The following is a 17,937-nucleotide window of genomic DNA, read 5'->3' as shown; positions in this document are numbered from 1 at the left end:
TGTGTGTGTGTGTGTGTGTGTGTGTGTGTGTGTGTGTGTGTGTGTGTAAGTGTAAATCAGGGCAGCGGGGAATCTTTCTGGCAGAAATATGGGGAGAGACAGGTTAATCTCAAAGCCAGGATGATAGAGAGCTGTGTGTGGCCTGGGACTGGCAACAAGTATAAAAGGTGTAAAGCTGCCAGATCTCAGGTCAGTACAGAGCATCGCTGTGTCTGGGTTGCGTGTCACAGGCATTACCGTTTGAGGCATCTCTGACTTGTGAGGCCAGGAATGTAAGCAGTTTGGGGCTGCAGGAGGGAGCGTGGGGAAGTTGGGCCCAGTTGTGGAGTTGAAGCCGTTGCTGTGCCAGGGTGGTCAGGTGAACAGTCAGAAAAGGCTGTTGCAAAATTGCCCGAAGGAACTGGAATCAGGGGAAACTCAAGTCTAATGAGAGACTGTGATTCTCCTGTAATGAGGCGGAGAGACAGGGTAGAGGTGGGTACCAACACGCTCGGGTCGTCACAGATTGTTCCCCCGAGGCTAAGACATCACTCATGGCTCTGTCCTGGCCACTGGTAGCCTTAGGGGATGTAAGGTAACCGCAGAACAGTCCTTGCCCCGCTCCCAGGGTTGGACAGGGACAGCATGTATTGAGATGGAAAAACAAAATGTGGAATATTTAGGGGCTCGTGTGAGCCAGTGTCAGTCTCAATGCTGACAGTCTCATTAAACGCTCAGCGGTGTGGTGCCAGTGCCAAGAAGGGCTTGAGGGCAGGAGGATGTACCGGGAGGATGTGGGATGGGGATGGAAGTGAGGAGGTGGGGGCCCAGAGGTGGGCCTGGAGCACAAGCAGGTAAGACCTGGAGGGGTGAGAAGGGAGGATGTGTGTGTGAGCCAGTGGGCTCCACACTTGGCTGTGAATGGCAAGCCTTGGAAGCGAGAAGCTCAGGAGCAGGTCAGGTAAGAGACTCAGGGAGCAGCCAGCAAGATTGTCCTTGCTGTCTGGTGGACCCAGCAGTCGTGACGTGCCTGGGCTGAGGAAAAGCTGGCAATAGGGAGGCCTGCAAGATTGAAGATGAGATGGTTGGATAAAGTGTCAGTCGGGAGGTCACAGAGGACAAGGAGAGAGTCTCGGTGTGGAAGGGAGTTGAGAAACAGGACAGGAGCCGGCAATTCAGAGCTGCTAATAAGCATCGTTTGAAGGGAAGCTGGAGACACTTCTGACAGGGGAGCATTGCCACAGTCTGGGTAGCGGGGCATCCAGCACCTGCGGGAGGGTCGACCTGAGAGCTTGCCTGTGGCCCTGGGGGAGTTGAAGGGGAGATGGTGCCGTGGACAAGGGAGCTCTCTCCAGTGTTCTTAGTGAAGTGGGTAGCCTCAGTGTCACGGGGGAGGAGCTACCTGCGACCTGTCGTAAAGGACGGAGCCTCTCCAGGGGTGCTCAGGTGGAAGCAACGGTGCTGTCCTCCCAAGAGCTGTTTCTCATTGGCCGGGGCAGCTCAGGGGCAGGTGTGGAAGGAGGGGCACATTGCAGGGCCTGGGGTAGCTCCGCAACCTGGGGCGTCTGGAGGGCTGCGGGCAGCGTGGACGTAGAGCAGTATGGAGAGGCGGCACAGGTGGGCACTGTGGGGAGGAGCCCAGGAGGTCGGAGAGGAGGTGCACAGCCAGCAGCTGTTAGGGACGACATAGAGAAGGTCGAGGAGATGAGATGGGGGTCTCAGAATCTGGTGGCTCATCCTCCAAGGGTATTGAAGTTAAGGAGACTAGTGAATGATGAAGGGAGAGAAGGGCAGGGTCGTCTGGGGATCTTTGAGGCATGGGTTCCATGGAGGGTAGCTTGTGGCATCTGTGAGTGACAGGATGGTGTGAATAACAGTGGGGGCCTTGGGCACCACTGAGAAATCTGTTACCCTTTCCGTTCTGCTCCGCAGAATGGAGGGAGGTGCCGCCAGGACGGTGGATGGGGCAAGAGGCAGCGAAGCCCCTCAGGACGGAGTTGATGTGGGGGTAGGGGAGGGACTGACCTGGATCCACACCTGCCTGAGAGCCCACGGTTGCCAGATGCTGGGCCTCCCTAGGCAGAGCCGTGGACCAGGAGGCAGGTGTGGTCTCCAACAGCCCCCGTCCACCTGGGCCCCTGGTCACTGCGCAGCTGCCCCTGGGGGCCAGGTGATCTGGAGGTGAGGGCAGCGGCAGGAGGTGTTTGTGGTACCGTGGGCCCCGTGGCTGCCACTCAGGATACCTTGCTGTTACTGGCTCTGTTCTCCAGTCCCTGAAGAGGAAGGAGAAAGAATATGAACATGAGATGGAGCGTCTGGCGCGGGAAAAGATTGCCACGCAGCAGCGGCTGGCGGAGCTCAAGCATGAGCTGAGCCAGTGGATGGACGTGCTGGAGATCGACCGCGTGCTCCGGCAGACGGGCCAGCCTGACGATGACCAGGCCTCCACCTCCACTGCTTCCGGTGAGCTCCACCCCCCACCCGCTCCTTGTCGGCCCCACCCCAGCCCCATAACGTTCGGGCCCCCAGGGTCATCTGCTCCTCCAGGCTCTCCCTGCCAAGCCCTTCTGACCTGTGCCTATCCACGTGCCCCCCCCACAGAGGGCGAGGACAACATAGACGAGGATATGGAGGAGGACCAGGCCGGCCTGGGCCCACCTAAGCTGAGCCATCGCCCCCGCCCGGAGCTGCCGAAGCCACCACCCAGCACTGCGCCCACGCCTCTGCCTCCCCACCCCCAGCCTGTGGCCCTGTCTCCTGCCCACCTCCCCGGGCAACAGCCGCCGCCGCCACAGCAGAAGACACCTCTGCCAGCCCCTCCCCCGCCCCCAGCTGCCCCGGCCCAAACGCTGGTGCCCGCTCCAGCCCATCTGGTGGCTGCGGCTGGGGGAGGCTCCACGGTCATTGCCCACACCGCCACCACCCACGCCTCAGTCATCCAGACTGTGAACCATGTTCTGCAGGGGCCGGGTGGCAAGCACATCGCCCACATCGCCCCCTCGGCCCCCAGCCCTGCTGTGCAGCTGGCGCCCGCCACACCCCCCATTGGCCACATCACGGTGCACCCTGCCGCCCTCAACCACGTGGCCCACCTTGGCTCCCAGCTGCCCCTGTATCCGCAGCCTGTGGCGGTGAGCCAGCCCGTGGCGGTGAGCCACATCGCCCACACCCTCTCACACCAGCAAGTGAATGGCACGGCCGGTCTGGGGCCCCCGGCCACAGTCATGGCGAAGCCAGCCGTAGGGGCTCAGGTGGTGCACCACCCCCAGCTGGTGGGCCAGACAGTGCTCAACCCTGTGACCATGGTCACCATGCCCTCCTTCCCGGTCAGCACGCTCAAGCTGGCTTGAGGATGAGGCCACTCAGAGGCCCCCTGTGGGGGCAGGGAGGGAGACCTGTCCCCCACTCTCCCACCCACCAGCTCCACACATTCCAGCCAGGCCCAGGCCCGCCCCACCCATACCCACCCCCAGGCCTCCTAGGGGAAGGGGGTGCAGAGACTCTGAGCCAGGGGAGGGAGGGGCCTCCCCAGGGAGCTGGGCACAGGGCAGGGGGTCACCCCACTGCACTAGGACTTGACAAAGTGATGAGAGACGCTCTGGCAAACGTGCCGCCTGTCCGGCCTGGTGCCAGCTCCAGAGCCCTTCCCGCCCCCCATCCCCGGAAACCAGTGCGATGTGGACATCGTGTTCTCCCGCTTCCCCCTGCCCTGCCCACCTTCCTGTGCTGCTGCTGCTGCTATTGCTCTGTCTGGTGAGATGGCTGAGCGCCCGGGCCCTCCCCTCCCAAGCTTCAGCTTTCTCTTCCCTGGGTTCTGGAGGGGAAAGGGGGGAAGCAGAACTGAAGCACCTTGGCCCGGAAAGCTGGGGACTGAGTGGGGGCCCTGCTCTGAGTACAGGTGACAGATCCTAGGATGTGGCTTGTGTGGAGTCCCACAGACTCCAGACAGGTGGGTGCCCCAGCCTGGAGCTCTCCAGCCTGGTTGCAGTCGTTGAGACTCATCACAACAAACTAGTAAAGACAGTTCTCTACTAATAGTAAACCAAACCCAAACCCTTGCCAAGCTTCCCAGGCCCCTCATCCCTCGCCCCTGGGCTCCCGTCTTAAGGAAGGCAGGCTGAGGGCGGGGGCGGGGAATGAGGAGCTTGGCTGTCTCCTCCTGCCCCCCCTTGACCTCCAGCCAGGTCTGGACTGAGAGGAGGGTGCTCTGGACCCTGTCCCCATCCCTGGACTTGACTCTTGGCTTCCAGAAAGTAGAGAGGAGGTCTGGCCTCTGTTCGGTACTGTGCACTCCCCGGAGGGATGAGTACACCTGGACGCCTCCTTGCTGCCTGGGAGATGGACCAGCGTCTGGTCTGGGTTCCAGGAGCCTGAAGCCACGCTGTTGAGGTAACCAGGAAGTTAAAATCCAGGGGCTTGGCCCTGGGGACCTGTGGGAGGAAGCATGGCCAGACCCGGGAGGACTGTTGTTTCTGACCCAGCTTCTCCATCGCTGGCACCATCTTTCTTTGCTCTGAACGTCCCCCTTTCTCCAGCAGGCTGTTCTGAGCCTGCCCTCCCCAGTGGGGGCTGCTGTGTGCCACCACCTTCCTGCGAGGAAAGGTCCTCAGCTGGGCCAAGGGCGGGGCTGAGTTTGCGGTGGGGAGGAGCAAGGGGGCCTGTGTGTAGGGGACGGTTTTCCCTGCCTTCGCCTCAGCAGACTGCTTTGGCTTCTCTTTTTACGTGCATATTATTACAAGTGGCCTTGTGTCAGACACACTCAGTTACACATGTGCACACTTGGCTCCCCACCTGGACACACTCACCAATGGCCTTTCAGAGTGTCTGTGGAGGGGGAAGCCAGTGTTCCTGGGTGTGAAGTTTGAAATGACAGCCTGGGGAGGGGGACGCTGAGGAGGCCAGCAAAAGTCTTCAACAGATTGAGCCACCTAAGAACTCCCTTTCAGTTCCTTTTGGTCCTGGAGACCTACCTGGGGACCGTTTCCTTGTCTCCTGGGGTGGGGAAAGGGAAGGCCTTCTGGACACCTCAGAGGTTTCTAGGAGGGCACCCTGTACCCCCCCCCCCCAAATTGCGGCTCCCCGCTCACACTTGCCGCCTTTCTGCACCTGCAGCCACTGCCACTACCACCCTGTTTGGGGCGGAGCTGGTTTCACTCTTCCTGGTGTGATTATGTTAGAAAGAGCAGAGGGAGAAGGGCAGGCCTGGCCCCCAGGAACAGTCAGAGAAGTACTGGCGAGCCGTCCTCCTCTCAGCTCTGCTCACCTTGAAACTGTCCTGTTAGCCAGTTGCCCCTCGGGCCTGCACAGATACCTCATCCGCCCGCGCCCCTGCCCCTCCCCGCCCCCACTGCAGCAGTGCGGGCCTCGGAATCTAGTGCCGAATGACTATGTCCAGATTGGTGACGATGGGTGTTGTTGCTGTTGTTTTTGTTGTTTTCGTGAACGCTGTGACGCTGTGTGCCCAAGAGGGCAGCCTCCACCCAGCCCTTCCTTGGGCATCTCCCCTGAGAGCTGTCAGGACCACATCTGTCCTCGCCCCGTGGGACCGCCTGCCCCTCCCCTCCCTAGCCCTTCCAGCCTGGGGGATGCGTGCGCACGTGCGCACGCACACAAACACACACACACACATCTTACCTCTCATGCGTGTTTTACTTTTTGATGTTCAGAGTGGCTCACTGGCTGGGAGTCTTTACCTCGGGGAGATGGGGAGGTTGGTTCCTTGGGGGGCCAAAGAAGGGCAGGGAATTCCTGGAAGGGAATTAGGGGTCCCCATAACCCCTGCCCTTTCCAGGAACAGCTTCTTCTTCCCCCATCCCAGAGTCCCACCCCCATGCCCCAAAGAGGTGGCCCTTGTTTACAGTGAGGACTTGGTCACTGTGTCTCTGTTTCCTAAAATATAAATCGTAGCGACCCCAGACTGTAGAGATTTTTATGTGTTTGGATACATCTGCTGTGTGGGAAAAAACAAACAAAAAAACTACAAAAACCCTAATTTTGTACATATTGTATTTTTACTATTGAACTGTATTCTAGTGGCTGTTCATGCTCCAAGACATTAGGTATTGAGACATGAATACTATCCATGTAATAAGCACTTGCCTGGAATAAAATATAAAATTGAAATAAACCTGCACTGAAACCCAAGACGGAGCTGCCACCTGCAGCATCTGGGTCATTTTGTTGCAAAAGGAGACAGAGACCTTCAGGGAAGGACCTCCAGCAAGAAGCAGTAGCATCCTTTCCCTGTTGATGGGTTGGGGGCAGAGTCTTCAAGGAGATTCTAGGCTGATGGAGTTTAGAAAAAAGATGAGGGACCTTACTGTTCTGATCCCAAGGCTGAATCCTCGAGCTCTGAGAACTGCAGTTCTGGTCTTCCTCATGCTTTTGCAATACTTTACACTTCCTCAAACCATTTTTACCAACACTATCTTGTTTCATCTTCTAACAGCTCGGTGAAGGAAATAGGCCAAGAAATAGCAGATGAGGAAACAGGTTCGGGGTGGCTGAGTGACTTGCTAAGGTCACATGACCAGCCGGGGACCTTGTGGAGCTGCAGTCCGATCTCAGCTGGTGCGGAGCTGTCCCCAGGCACGTGCCACCCTGTCCTGGGTCTGTCATGGAGCCGGGGATCCTGAACTCCAGAAAGTTCCAATGGGAAAGCTGGAGGATCCTTTCACAGGAGGGCTTCCTGAGACAGGGTGTACTTCTGGGGTTGTAGTTAGGACAGGTCATCTGGGGAGTCTGTAAGGCTGTCCTTTCAGGGAAAGGAACAAGAAGATGAAGTTGGAGCTCAGGGGTCAAAGAGCCATGTCCTAGGCTGAGCCTTGAAGACCTTGGTCCTTGTAACGACATCTTTTCTCCCCAGTTTAGGAGAAGCCACCCATTTGGCAGGCTGGTAGGTGGGGAGGTAAGGGAGAGTGAGATCAGGGAGCAGTCAGCTGGGCTAAGCTGTAGACCAACCAGGCCACTGCTCTAACTCCCTGACACTTGCCCCGCTCCCAGCTGCAGCCCGGACAACTGACTCAACTTCTCTTCCTGGGGTGGGTCTGAGGATGCACGTGGGGATGTCATCGTGGGGAAGGGACTGGTGGCCACCAATGCCGCAGGGTCCCGTTCTCTGAAGACCCGATCTCAAGAAAGCCCGGGCTCGGTCCTCCCCACTACCCTGCAACCTGCCAGCTCCTTTCATTTGTGAGATGCTTGCTCCCTCTGCTGGTAGCTCCAGGAAGTGGTCGGTCCCTTCCACTTTAGGGAAGGCCTGGGGTAAGGGTTAACGTAAACTGAGTGTCAGATGCTGTGCCCAGCACTGGGGACAAAGATGAAGACTCTACCCCTGGCCGTGATGACGCAGTTTCAGCTGAGGGCTACAGTACCTTACCCATGCTTCCTGCTACTTCTTTCCACACACAGCCCCCAGCAGACCCATCGTTTTGGCTGTGGGATTCGCTCTGGCCCTAGAAGCTCAGTCTGGGGTCTGGGAGTGCCAGCACTTCTGGGTGGAGCAGAGAAGAGGTGGGAGTGTGTGAAGGAACCAGCCACTTTCCAGGCAAGTTATCAGGGGCCTTTGGTGAACTTTCAGGTGGTGTCACAGCAGAGGGATTTTTTTTTTTTCTTTTCTTCAAGTATACTTGACTTACATACGATGTCACGTTAGTTTCTGGTGTGCAGTAAATTCAAATACATATACACGTACATGCAGATATTCTTTCACATTCTTTTTCATATCCTTTTCCATTATGGTTTATTATAGGGTGTTGAATATAGTTCCCTGTGCTATACAGTAGGGCCTTGCTGTTTATTTTTTAATTTTATTTATTTTTGGCTGCGTTGGGTCTTCGTTGCTGTGCGCGGGCTTTCTCTAGTTGTGGCGAGCGGGGGCTACTCTTTGTTGTGGTGCGCGGGCTTCTCATTGCGTTGGCTTCTCTTGTTGCAGCGCACGAGCTTAGCAGGCTCAATAGTTGCAGCGCACGGGCTTAGTTGCTCTGCAGCACTTGGGATCTTCCCAGCCAAGGATTGAACCCGTGTCCCCTGCATTGGCAGGTGGATTCTTAACCACTGCACCACCAGGGAAGTCCCTTGTTGTTTATTTTTGTATACAGTAGTTTGTATCTGCTAATCCCAAACTCCTAATTTATCCCTCCCTCACCCCCCTTCCCCTTTGGCAACCATGAGTTTGTTGTCTATGTGAGTCTGTTTTGGTATCAAATTTTAGATTCCATGTATAAGTGATATCACATGGTATTTGTCTTTCTGTGTCTGACTTCACTTAGTATGATAATCTCTAGGTCCATCCATGTTGCTGCAAATGGCATTATTTCATTTTTTTAAATGGCTGAGTAGTATTCCGTTGTATACATGTGCCACCTTTTATTTATCCATTCATCTGTTGGTGGACATTTAGGTTGCTTCCATGTCATGGCTATTGTGAATAGTGCTGCTATGAACATTGGAGTGCATGTATCTTTTCAAATCAGAATTTTCTTTGGAGATGTGCCCAGGAGTGGGATTGCTGGATCATATGGCAACGCTATTTTTAGTTTTCTGAGGAACCTCCGTACTGTTTTCCATAGTGGCGTCACCAACTACATTCCCACCAACAGCATAGGAGGGTTCCCTTTTCTTCACACCCTGTCCAGCATTGGACTGTAGACCTTTTAACCAGGGCCATTCTGACCTGTGTGAGGTGATACCTCATTGTGGTTTTGATTTGCATTTGTCTTATAATTAGCAAGGTTAAGCATCTTTTCATGTGCCTATTGGCCATCTGTATGTCTTCTTTTGAGAAATGCCTATTTAGGTCTTCTGCCCATTTTTCGATTGGGTTGTTTTTTTGTTGTTGAGTTGTATGAGCTGTTTGTATATTTTGAAGATTAAGTCTGTGTTGGTCGCATCATTTGCAAATATTTTCTCTCAGTCCGTAGGTTACCTTCTTGTTTTGTTTGTGGTTTCCTTTGCTGTATAAAAGCTTATAAGTTTGATTAAGTCCCACTTGTTTATTTTTGTTTTTATTTCTATTGCCTTGGGAGACTGACCTAAGAAAACATTGGTATGATTTATGTCAGAGAATGTTTTGCCTGTGTTCTCTTTTAGGAGTTTTATGGTGTCATGTCTTATATTTAAGTCTTGAAGCCATTTGGAGTTTATTTTCGTGTGTGGTGTGAAGGAGTGTTCTAACTTCATTGATTTACATGCGGCTGTCCTGCTTTCCCACCACACGACTTGCTGAAGAGACTGTCTTTTCTCCATTCTCTTGCCTCCTTTATTGAAGATTAATTGTCCGTAGGTGTGTGGGTTTATTTCTGGGCTTTCCGTTCATCAGTTCTAGTAGCTTTTGTGTGGAGTCCTTAGGGTTCTCTCTCTATATAGTTATCATGTTATCTGCATATACTGACAATTTTACCTCTTCCTTTCCAATTTGGATACTTTTTTCTTTTTCTCGCCTGATTGCTGTGGCTAGGACTTCCAATACTGTGTTGAATAGAATAGGTGAGAGTGGGCATCCTTTTTCCAGATTTTAGCAGGAAGGCTTTCAGCTTTTCACCATTGAGTATTACGTTGGCTATGGGTTTGTCATAAATGGCTTTCACTATGTCGAGATACGTTCCGTCTATACCTACTTTGGTAAGAGTTTTTAATCATGAATAGATGTTACAGCAGAGGGAATTCTGATTGCTCCAGGCTACAAGGTCAGCTAGGGGGTGGAGAGGAGTTTCCTTGACGGGGCTTATAAGGTCCTGGCCACAGGGTTCCTGGTGTGAACTGGTTTGCTTGCCTGGGCAGCTCTGAGTTGACAGCAGGCCCTAGTGCCCAGAAAGCTAGTGTCCTCTACACCAAACAACATGCTGGTGACTGCAGCCCTCTCTGGAACTGTGGCTGATGGGGCAGTGGCCCTCTGAGGCGGGGGAAGGCAGATGGGAACCTGCTCTGAGTCCAGCACTCTCCATGCCTCAGTGAGTTTGACCTCTCCTGCCACTACACCCTCCACACTCCCGCCTGAAGCAGGCATCTCAAAGACAGTGCTCAATGGGCTGGAGCCAAGGCCAGAGAGGCCGGGAGGTCTTGTAGGTTCCCCATCAAGCTCCAGCTCAGGGGGCAGAAAGGCTGGAAAGGGGCGGGGCGGGGCAGGGACTTACATGCCATCCAGAGGCTGGAGAGGCCATTGGTCAGTCTAGGCCTTTCTCTTTCTGACTTACTTCAACTCTCTAGGTACTTAGAGTCTGGCTATCACCCTGGACCATTCCACAGCCAAGGCCCCTCTCTTCTGGAAGCTTTGGTTCTCTCTTTTCACCATCCTTGCCTTGTGGGGCTGGCCCTCTTTACCGCTCAATCCGGAGCTTACAGAATTCCCCAACACAAACACTGACGGTCCAGTGCCAGCCCACAAATAGCCACCAGAGCTTCAAGCATTGCCAAATGCTGTGTTTATTGGTCTGTTACATTGACGAGTATAGTTTCTGAGCCAAAAAACATACACACACTGCTCCTCAAAAAACCACTGAGTCACTAAGGCAGGCACACAACGGCCACTGTGCTTGGTGGAGGCCAAGGACTCACCTGGTGGGTGGGCAATGGGGCAGGCTGGCCTCCAAACAGGTGGTGCAGTGCCCGGGGCAGGGCTGGGCTGGGGAGACTGTGCTGGATGCAGAGGGGTGGCTGGGCCCTTTCTCATGTTTCTCAAATGCAGGAAGTCTCCAGACCTTAGTGATAGCTGGGCAGGCCCAACCCCGGGGCAGAGTGGCCTCCTGGCCCCAGAACAAGGCCTATCCTGCATGTATTGATGAGACGGGAAGTGGGGATGACAGAGCAAGCAGTGTGACTAGGCCTGGGGCCAGGAGCTGGGCCCTTCCTAGCACCTCCATGAGTGAGGGTCCTCTAAGGGGGTCTGTGGGTCCCTAGCGTCCTCGGCATCCTGAGAAGCATGTGGAAGGAAGAGCTAGCCTTGCTTCTCACCAAAGACAAGCTGGGGAGATCCAAGCACCCTCCCCTCCACCTCAGGGACTCAGCAGATGCCTGGGATAGGCAATGGGCTGGCCCAGGCTCTGGAGCCCGTCCCTGAGAGGAGGCCATGACAGGATTGCCTCCCTAAAGAATCAGCCTGGAGAGCGAGTGCTTCTGCCACGTCCCAGGTCATTCTGCTGGCAAAGGGACCACGGATACACAGTTTTCGGGGATGCATCTAATGCATAAAGCAAGAGCGGGGTGGTAAGACTGAGACTACAGATACACATGGGTGCACTGTATAGGCCGGGGGTGGTGGTGCATGGGGTCACCTCGGGTGGCCAAAGGCAGTGGCAGTGCTGCTGAGGTGGGTTGCTCCCACCCAGGGCCCATGTTGTTGGGCTGTCCCGCAGTCTCAGGGGAGGGCCTGGAACGCAGCCCAGGTCTCCTGCACCCAAGGCACACACCCAAACCGGCAGCCATTCTGGCTGCTCTAACTGGGGCTGGTGCGTGCACATGCACTGGGCCTGCAGAGGGACGCTCAGAAGAGATACAGCACAGAGTCCCCTTGACCCACCCAGGCAGGGTCCAGGCAACTACAGCCCTCGTAACTCTCCAGGGCCCCAGGAGAGGCCATGGGGAGCTGTCCAGGCTGGGGCTGCCAGTGGCAGTGGGCCTATCCCCAGGTGTTTGAGAGGGGAGCAGGGTAAGCGTCCCCCAAGGCAGCCATTCCCTGAGGCTGACCCCTCCCTCCCCGGTCCTGACCTGAGGGCATCCTGGCCCCTGACTCGCCCTGAAGGGCCAGCACTGCCCGGAGTCCGATCCCAGGCTCACAAGCGCTTTGTTAGGAATACAGTTGGGCAGGTAGGTCGGCTGGGGGCTGGGGCAGTCTTGGCTCTGCCGCGCCTGCACCTCCCTCTGCGGGACCAAAGGGGCCCGGAGCCCAGGCTCTGGTGGGCTGCTGCCCCCTGGCCACAGCCCTCACTTGTTCTCTATGAGCATCTGCACCTTGTGGACGAGGTCCCGGGCGATCCGCAGGATCTCCTGGGCGTCGTGATGCTCAGCTCGCTCTGGGGGGAACATGGATAACTGAGCGGGGGCGGCGGTCTGGGAGGAGCCCTGGGACTGCCCACCCTGCTCCGCTGCCACATCTGCTCACGGGGCAGGGGCAGTATTCCCGAGGGCCCCCCAAACCCTGTGCCGGCCAGGAGTGGAGGCCCCCAGGGCCCTGCTGAGGCAGCCGGAATGGCCGAGTGGCTCCTACCGTTGAAGAACTTGATGATGTCAGTGAAGTCCATGTTGTTGTCACGGATGATCTCTCGGTAGGCCTCCACCAGGGCCAGGGCGATGAACAGGACAAAGTGCTCCGAGGAGATGTGCCGGGCTGCCCAGATCACCTCCCACACAGCAAACACATCCTCATACGGCAGCTCTGGGGACGGCGAGGGGCTGAGGCTGGGCCTGGCTGTCCACAGGCCTCTGGACGGAGCCTCGTGCCGAGACAGAGCTCCAGGGGCCAGAGTCCTGGGACTCTCTCCACCACAGGAGCCGCTCCAGGAGAGCAGTTCTCTGCCCCAGACCAAGGCCCCACCCTTTGCCCTTGTAGTTCCTGCACGCTGGCCTCCTGCAGAGGCCACGTCGCACTAGAGCAGCCTTTTATAGGCCTTGGTGCTCGGGAAGATGTGGTTCGAAAACGGTTCTGAAAACCATTGCCTTTGGGTGATTTTCAACCCTAGCTGCGCTGTGGACTCACCTAATGGCTTTTAAAATCACCACACTTAGGCAGTCTGGGGCTGGGTGGGGCCCAGGACTCCTCAGGGGGTTCTAAAATACAATGTGGGTTGAGAACCACTGACTTCGGGGAAGAGGGCTCTCCCACAGCCCCTGACCCCAGGCCCACTCTCCAGCCCGCCTCTTACCTCTCTTAAAATCCAGCAGGAACCAGCGGTAACAGAAGTAGAAGTGGGTGTAGTCTCCATTCTGATGCATCAGTTCAAACAGCTCTGAGTCCAGGATCTGGTTTGAGTGGAGAACGGGAGCCAGACTGAACCCGTGCTGCCTCTCCCCAGCGCCCTGCCGCCCAGGCCCCTGCGCGGGGCCTCCCTGGCTGCCTAGCAGCTGCTCCCGCCCCTCCCGTCCAGGCTGCACTCTGCAGCCCCACCCGTCTCTCTGGGATGTACTCTTTGGAATGATGCCACATTCTGGGTGATTTCATCATCAACCGCGCTACTCGCCAGAACCTTCACGAGCATAAGCGTTCACACGCTGACACGCCTCTATTAGTAAGGCTGAAAATGGTGTGTGTGGGGGCGTTAATGAAAGAAACTACGCATACGTAAAAAACATTTTGGGAGCTTTCCCCGGTCTCCCTGTGGATTGATGAACAAGCCCAGCGCTGCCCGGTCACTTGCCCCCGGGCTGCTGCCAGCCTCACCTGGATGAGGGAGCGCATGTTGGCAAAGTGGGCGTCCATGGCACCCCCGTTGGGGAAGTTCTGGCTCATCCTCTTCATGAGGTGGCTGAAACAGCTGTAGGCCAGCTGGTCTGTGGGGAGGTGGGCGTGAGGCCGGCAAAGCAGGAGACCCCAAAGCCTCAGTCCACAGGGGGGACAGGGCCGGCTCACATGCCCACCCATGAAGACCATGCCGTCCCCCTTTCCTTTCTCCAGCTTGGGTCAGCCCAGGCCCAATCCAACACCCCCTCCTCACCATTGTCGAGGACAACCAGGAGGGGCGCCAGCAGGTCGCACATGCCCTGCACGTAGCCCATGTCCAAGTGCTCCCACACGTAGCTGAAATGCCAGGGAGAGTCACTGTGTGTGTGTGCCATCCTCCCCTCCCCTCAGGAACTCCTGGGGAGACGGCCCCTAGAGCAGCCTGCTCCCCAGAGGTCAGACTTTCTGCGACCCTAAAGCACCGGAGCACAACGGCGAACAACCCGTAGCCTCTGTCCTCAAGGCCCTCAGGGGCTCAGGGAGACAGACTGGACAGGCCATCACCACCTGACATGCGGGGTGGGGGTCCTCTAAGGCTTCCTGGATAAGCATGGCCAAAGCTGAGATCTGAAAGACCTCGAGAATGACGAGGGGGTGGGGTGGGGGGCACAGCAGACGGAGGGAGCCGAGCGTGAGTCGGGGACAGGGCAGGGGAGCAGGGCGCTGCCGGGTCTAACCTTTCACAGAGCAGGGCCCCTGCCTCCCACGGAGCCCAGCCCCGCAGTGGCACCTGCACATGATGTCTCTGAGCCGCTCGAGGTTGGGGGGTGTGAAGTACCAGTAGTTGCGGTCACATCGCTGCACATCCTTGTCTATGCGGTGCAAATTTAAGGCCACGGTGTCCAGTAACTCTATCTGGAGGAGCGGAGGGCCCTCAGGGGTGAGTTGGGGGCTGGAGGTGATGCCCGAGTAAAGGAAGGCAGCAAAGGCAGGGAACCAAGGGACTCAGAGGACAGAGTCCTGTGGGGTTGCTGAGAGATGCGCTCAGTGCCTCCCTCCAGGACAGTCCAGGCCACCCCACCCTCTGCCCCGCCAGCCCCTAACCCCAGCCTCTGGGACCGCTGAGAGCAGTGCCTGGGGAACGACCACATACAGTGTAGGCAGCAGCACACACGGCGGCGAGCTCCTCCCCTGCCTCCAGCTCGCCGGCCCGCGAGGCCTCCTGGCTGGGGTCCTGAGGCTTGGAGACCTGGGCTGCAGGGACCAGCCCGTCAGAGCCTTCCTCCCCACCTACGTTCTCCTCCTCAAAGCCCATGCTCTGGCCCTCATCTATGCTCGACTGGATGCCCGAGGCCACGGAGTAATTGCGGGAGGAAGGCAGTCCTGAGTCTGGAGAGTCGAACTCCACCGATGGTTGCTCCACCATAGTGCTGCCAGTGGGCCCGGCCCCCGCCCCCTGCTCAGGCTCTGGTCTGGGATCTTCGGGGCCCAGGGGCCTTGGAGGCTCCAGGTCATCCACAGAGACAAACACCTGGTGGGGGCAAAGGTGGCGGGGCTCACACCTGCACTCCAGCACCGTCCCTCAGCTCGGCATCTCCTTCCTGGGTCAGAGCTGAGAGGGATGGAGAAGTCTCCTCACACCCCCACTCCCACCCCATGGCCTCTAGCGCTGCCTCCCCCGGGTGCCAAGTGCCCCCTTTGACCCAGCTGACCAGGCTCCAGGAAAACATGAAAACACCGTCTCCAGCCCCATCTGGTCTCACACTGGTGAGAAAAAGTGTGAAGCGCTTCCTGTGGCTGCTGCAGGGAAGAAGGGGAACCGGCGGCCTGGACGCTCGATGGCCAGCGTAAGTGTCACTCTACAAACACAGAAGTCATGAGGCTGCCTCGGGTCAGGACAGCTTCCATAGTGTCTTTGGTGTGGCCTCTGAGGCAGCCTATGGATGCGGCAACTGGAGGTGTTAGGAAAAATAGGTTCTTCCTTATTTTCAGTACTGAATGTTCTGTAGAAGGCAGGAAACCTCTCTAGCAAGTACCTAATCGGTTATATTAGCTGCAGACAAACTGAGGAGAGGTAAGAAGTGAAAAGAAACATATTCTACTGATTGAAACAGTCCACACTCCCACAGGTAAGTCACAGGGAAAAGAAGAGACACATACATACAGTTTTGTTTCGTTTTGTTTTTCTATTTGGACTATGTAGGGAAGGGAATGCTTAAAAAGACTTTTCACTTTGGGCAAGAAGCATGAAGCACTGTTCGGTTAGTGTCAGGTACGGCCATGATTCTGAAGCAATTCAGAGCCTCAGAATAGTGCCAGTGAGAAAGGATACTTGAGTCCATAAGCTAAGCAGCTGGGGCATTGGTACAGACTCAGGATTTTACAAAACCCAAAGCAGAAAGAGTGTTATGTTCACAAATAGGGGATTAAGAACAAAGCCCATGGAAAGGAGAGTGTACCTTGGTTATATTTCTTTAAGTCTTGCTCCAATTTGAGTTATCTGTTAGTATTAGTAAGGAGTTAAGTAACAAGAATATACACTATTTCTAAAGAGGCAATTTTAAAGAAAAAACGTAAGTTAATGAAACAATGTCCTGAAAACTGAAACTTATCAGTTCTGGTTGGGCCCAGCAGCCATAGTTTGGGACTTGATGTTCACCTAAAAGTCAGGGGTGAGGCCAGAAGAACCACACAGGCTGTGAACTGGCTTTGCATAGTCAACTCTATAAGGTGGGACTGCTGTTAAGTGCTCCCCTGGTCTCTGGCCAACAGCTCTTGCAGGAGCTTCTGCAATCAGAGGAGAGTAGAGCTGAGAGGGGGCACTGAGGCCCAGAGATGGGAAGAGAAGTCACGCATCTTGTCACTAGTGGACCTAGGACTAGAACCTAGGGAGGCCCATTCCTAGCCTTCAGCTCTCTCTACAAAGAGGGAGAGCCTCCCTAATGCCCCATAAATTTATCCTCCTCTGCTAGTCCATTAGAACAGAACACAGCGCGCCATGTCATTTTATTCCTGCAACACCCAGAGAAGTGGGCAGCAGGGGACCGTCATCCCATTTTTCAGTGGAAGAAAATGAGACACAGACGCACTAAGCTGTTCTCCAGGGCTCCACTGCCAGCGAACACTAGAGGGCAGGCCTACAGCGCTGGGGGCCCCGCCCCCGGCCCCCAGGTCCCCTCGGGCTCACGTCATTGCTGATGGTGGAGTCTCGGTGGATGAGGTGCTGCACGTGGCTGTCGATGCTGCTGCCTGAGGAGAACTTGGTGAGCGTAGCTGGGTGAGCCTCCCGCTCCCGCTGCCTCACCACCACCTCGCAGGCCTTCCACTCCGCCAACACCCGCTGGTACCTCGCTGCCACCACTGTGTCCACCTGTACTCAGACCACAGCGTGACCATGGCAGGAGGGGTACACCAGGTCCTCCTCTGCAGCTGTCCTCCTGGGACAGCTGGAGACTAGGGTCGGGCCTCGGGGTGAAGACAGTGGGGCCCCCTGCTAACATCTTCCTCTGCCCTGTTCCTTTCTGGCTGGGAAGAGGCTGAGGTTTCTGAGGCCCCCTCCCTGCTTCCCATGGCCTGGCTCCCCATCTCCCTACCCCCATGGGGAACAGACTCCCCTTACCTGTTCCATCTCCTTCTTGCTCATGCCAAACTTGTAGTGGCCAAGCAGAAACGGCCAGACGTCCTTGCGGATCTCGTGCTCCACACCGCCAGAGTAAACCTGCCGCAGCAGCTCCAGCTCCTTGTAGTTCTGAGGGACCCAGGGGGGAAAGACTATGCAGCCCCTGCAGTCCCTGCAGCCCAGCTCGGCGACCCCATGCCCTGAGAGCTGGGGCTGGGGACGGTGATTCGTTTGGTCACTCTGCTGAAACCCAGGCAAACTCAGCTATGGGACCGTCACATCCTCCCTGCCCCCAGACTAGAGCTGGATGCAGATCTACTTCAACCCTGCTTCCTTCCAGGGCAGAAAAGGAGCCCAGATAGACGAGGGGGTTTCCTCAAGGTCATGGAGTAATGCAGAAGCAGAATGGGCTTCCTGTCCAGTCCCCTTCCTGTGGAAACCCACAGGACTAGTTGTGAGGTTCTACCTTGACCCAGGCACTCCAAGGCCATCAGTCCTGGCCTGTCACCTCTGACCCTGGACCACCTTCTACCTGAACGCCCATGCAGTCTGTGAAAGCCACTCACAGAGCAGGCTGGCCTGCTCTCCCTGCTGGCCCCCAGCCCCTCGAGCCGGCCTCGGTCCCTGGCACCCCAGAGCATGCACCTTTTCGTTCTTTTGATACTTGCTCCACATGTCCTTGGTGAGGCCCCCCGAGGCCCCCGGTGGCCGGGCGGGTGGGATGATGTTGTGATGCACCAGCGCTGACAGGTGGGTCCGCACCGTGGACAGGTGGCGGCAGTACGCCAGCCCTGTGGCGGGGGGGGGCGGGGGGAGCCGGGAGGCCGTGACCCTCTGTCCCGGTGCCTCCCCCTGCCCCTGCTCCCACGCCCTGCGGCCCCACCTCACCCCACACTCACAGCCATAGAAGGCCCGGGACACGATCTGCCTCTTCATGCTCTCACACAGCAGCCTGAGGGGCAACCTG

The 17,937-nt window shown here is 56.6% G+C and overlaps 2 protein-coding genes across 10 annotated transcripts in view; one reads left to right on the top strand and one right to left on the bottom strand.

The window, feature by feature from the left end:
• Nucleotides 1–6,121, top strand: part of MNT (MAX network transcriptional repressor) — a 16,454-nt gene extending 10,333 nt beyond the window's left edge. For both annotated transcript variants that reach the window (XM_027130647.1, XM_027130648.1), the window contains 2 exons: nt 2,250–2,442; nt 2,581–6,121. In XM_027130647.1, the coding sequence (XP_026986448.1) occupies nt 2,250–2,442; nt 2,581–3,329 (942 nt within the window). In that variant the 3' untranslated portion in view covers nt 3,330–6,121. The remainder of the gene's footprint in view (nt 1–2,249; nt 2,443–2,580) is intronic.
• Nucleotides 6,122–10,382: 4,261 nt separating this feature from the next.
• The window catches only part of SGSM2 (small G protein signaling modulator 2), a 37,185-nt gene continuing 29,630 nt past the window's right edge, over nt 10,383–17,937 (bottom strand). For 6 of the 8 annotated variants that reach the window (XM_027130622.1, XM_027130627.1, XM_027130621.1 and 3 more), the window contains 11 exons: nt 17,870–17,934; nt 17,616–17,761; nt 16,971–17,099; nt 16,539–16,721; nt 14,505–14,882; nt 14,142–14,266; nt 13,626–13,708; nt 13,352–13,461; nt 12,837–12,933; nt 12,182–12,349; nt 10,383–11,987 (listed from right to left, as the gene is read on the bottom strand). In XM_027130622.1, the coding sequence (XP_026986423.1) occupies nt 11,899–11,987; nt 12,182–12,349; nt 12,837–12,933; nt 13,352–13,461; nt 13,626–13,708; nt 14,142–14,266; nt 14,505–14,882; nt 16,539–16,721; nt 16,971–17,099; nt 17,616–17,761; nt 17,870–17,934 (1,573 nt within the window). In that variant the 3' untranslated portion in view covers nt 10,383–11,898. The remainder of the gene's footprint in view (nt 11,988–12,181; nt 12,350–12,836; nt 12,934–13,351; nt 13,462–13,625; nt 13,709–14,141; nt 14,267–14,504; nt 14,883–16,538; nt 16,722–16,970; nt 17,100–17,615; nt 17,762–17,869; nt 17,935–17,937) is intronic. The other 2 variants (XM_027130619.1, XM_027130624.1) reach the window with 1 other exon arrangement.

This window comes from Aethalodelphis obliquidens, unplaced genomic scaffold, assembly GCF_003676395.1.
Source record: "Aethalodelphis obliquidens isolate GAN/ISIS:26980383/991018 unplaced genomic scaffold, ASM367639v1 scaffold38, whole genome shotgun sequence".
In the NCBI taxonomy this organism is placed as follows: Eukaryota; Metazoa; Chordata; class Mammalia; order Artiodactyla; family Delphinidae; genus Aethalodelphis; species Aethalodelphis obliquidens.
The sequence above is the reverse complement of the archived record's forward strand: the minus strand, read 5'-3'. Positions and strand labels throughout refer to the sequence as shown.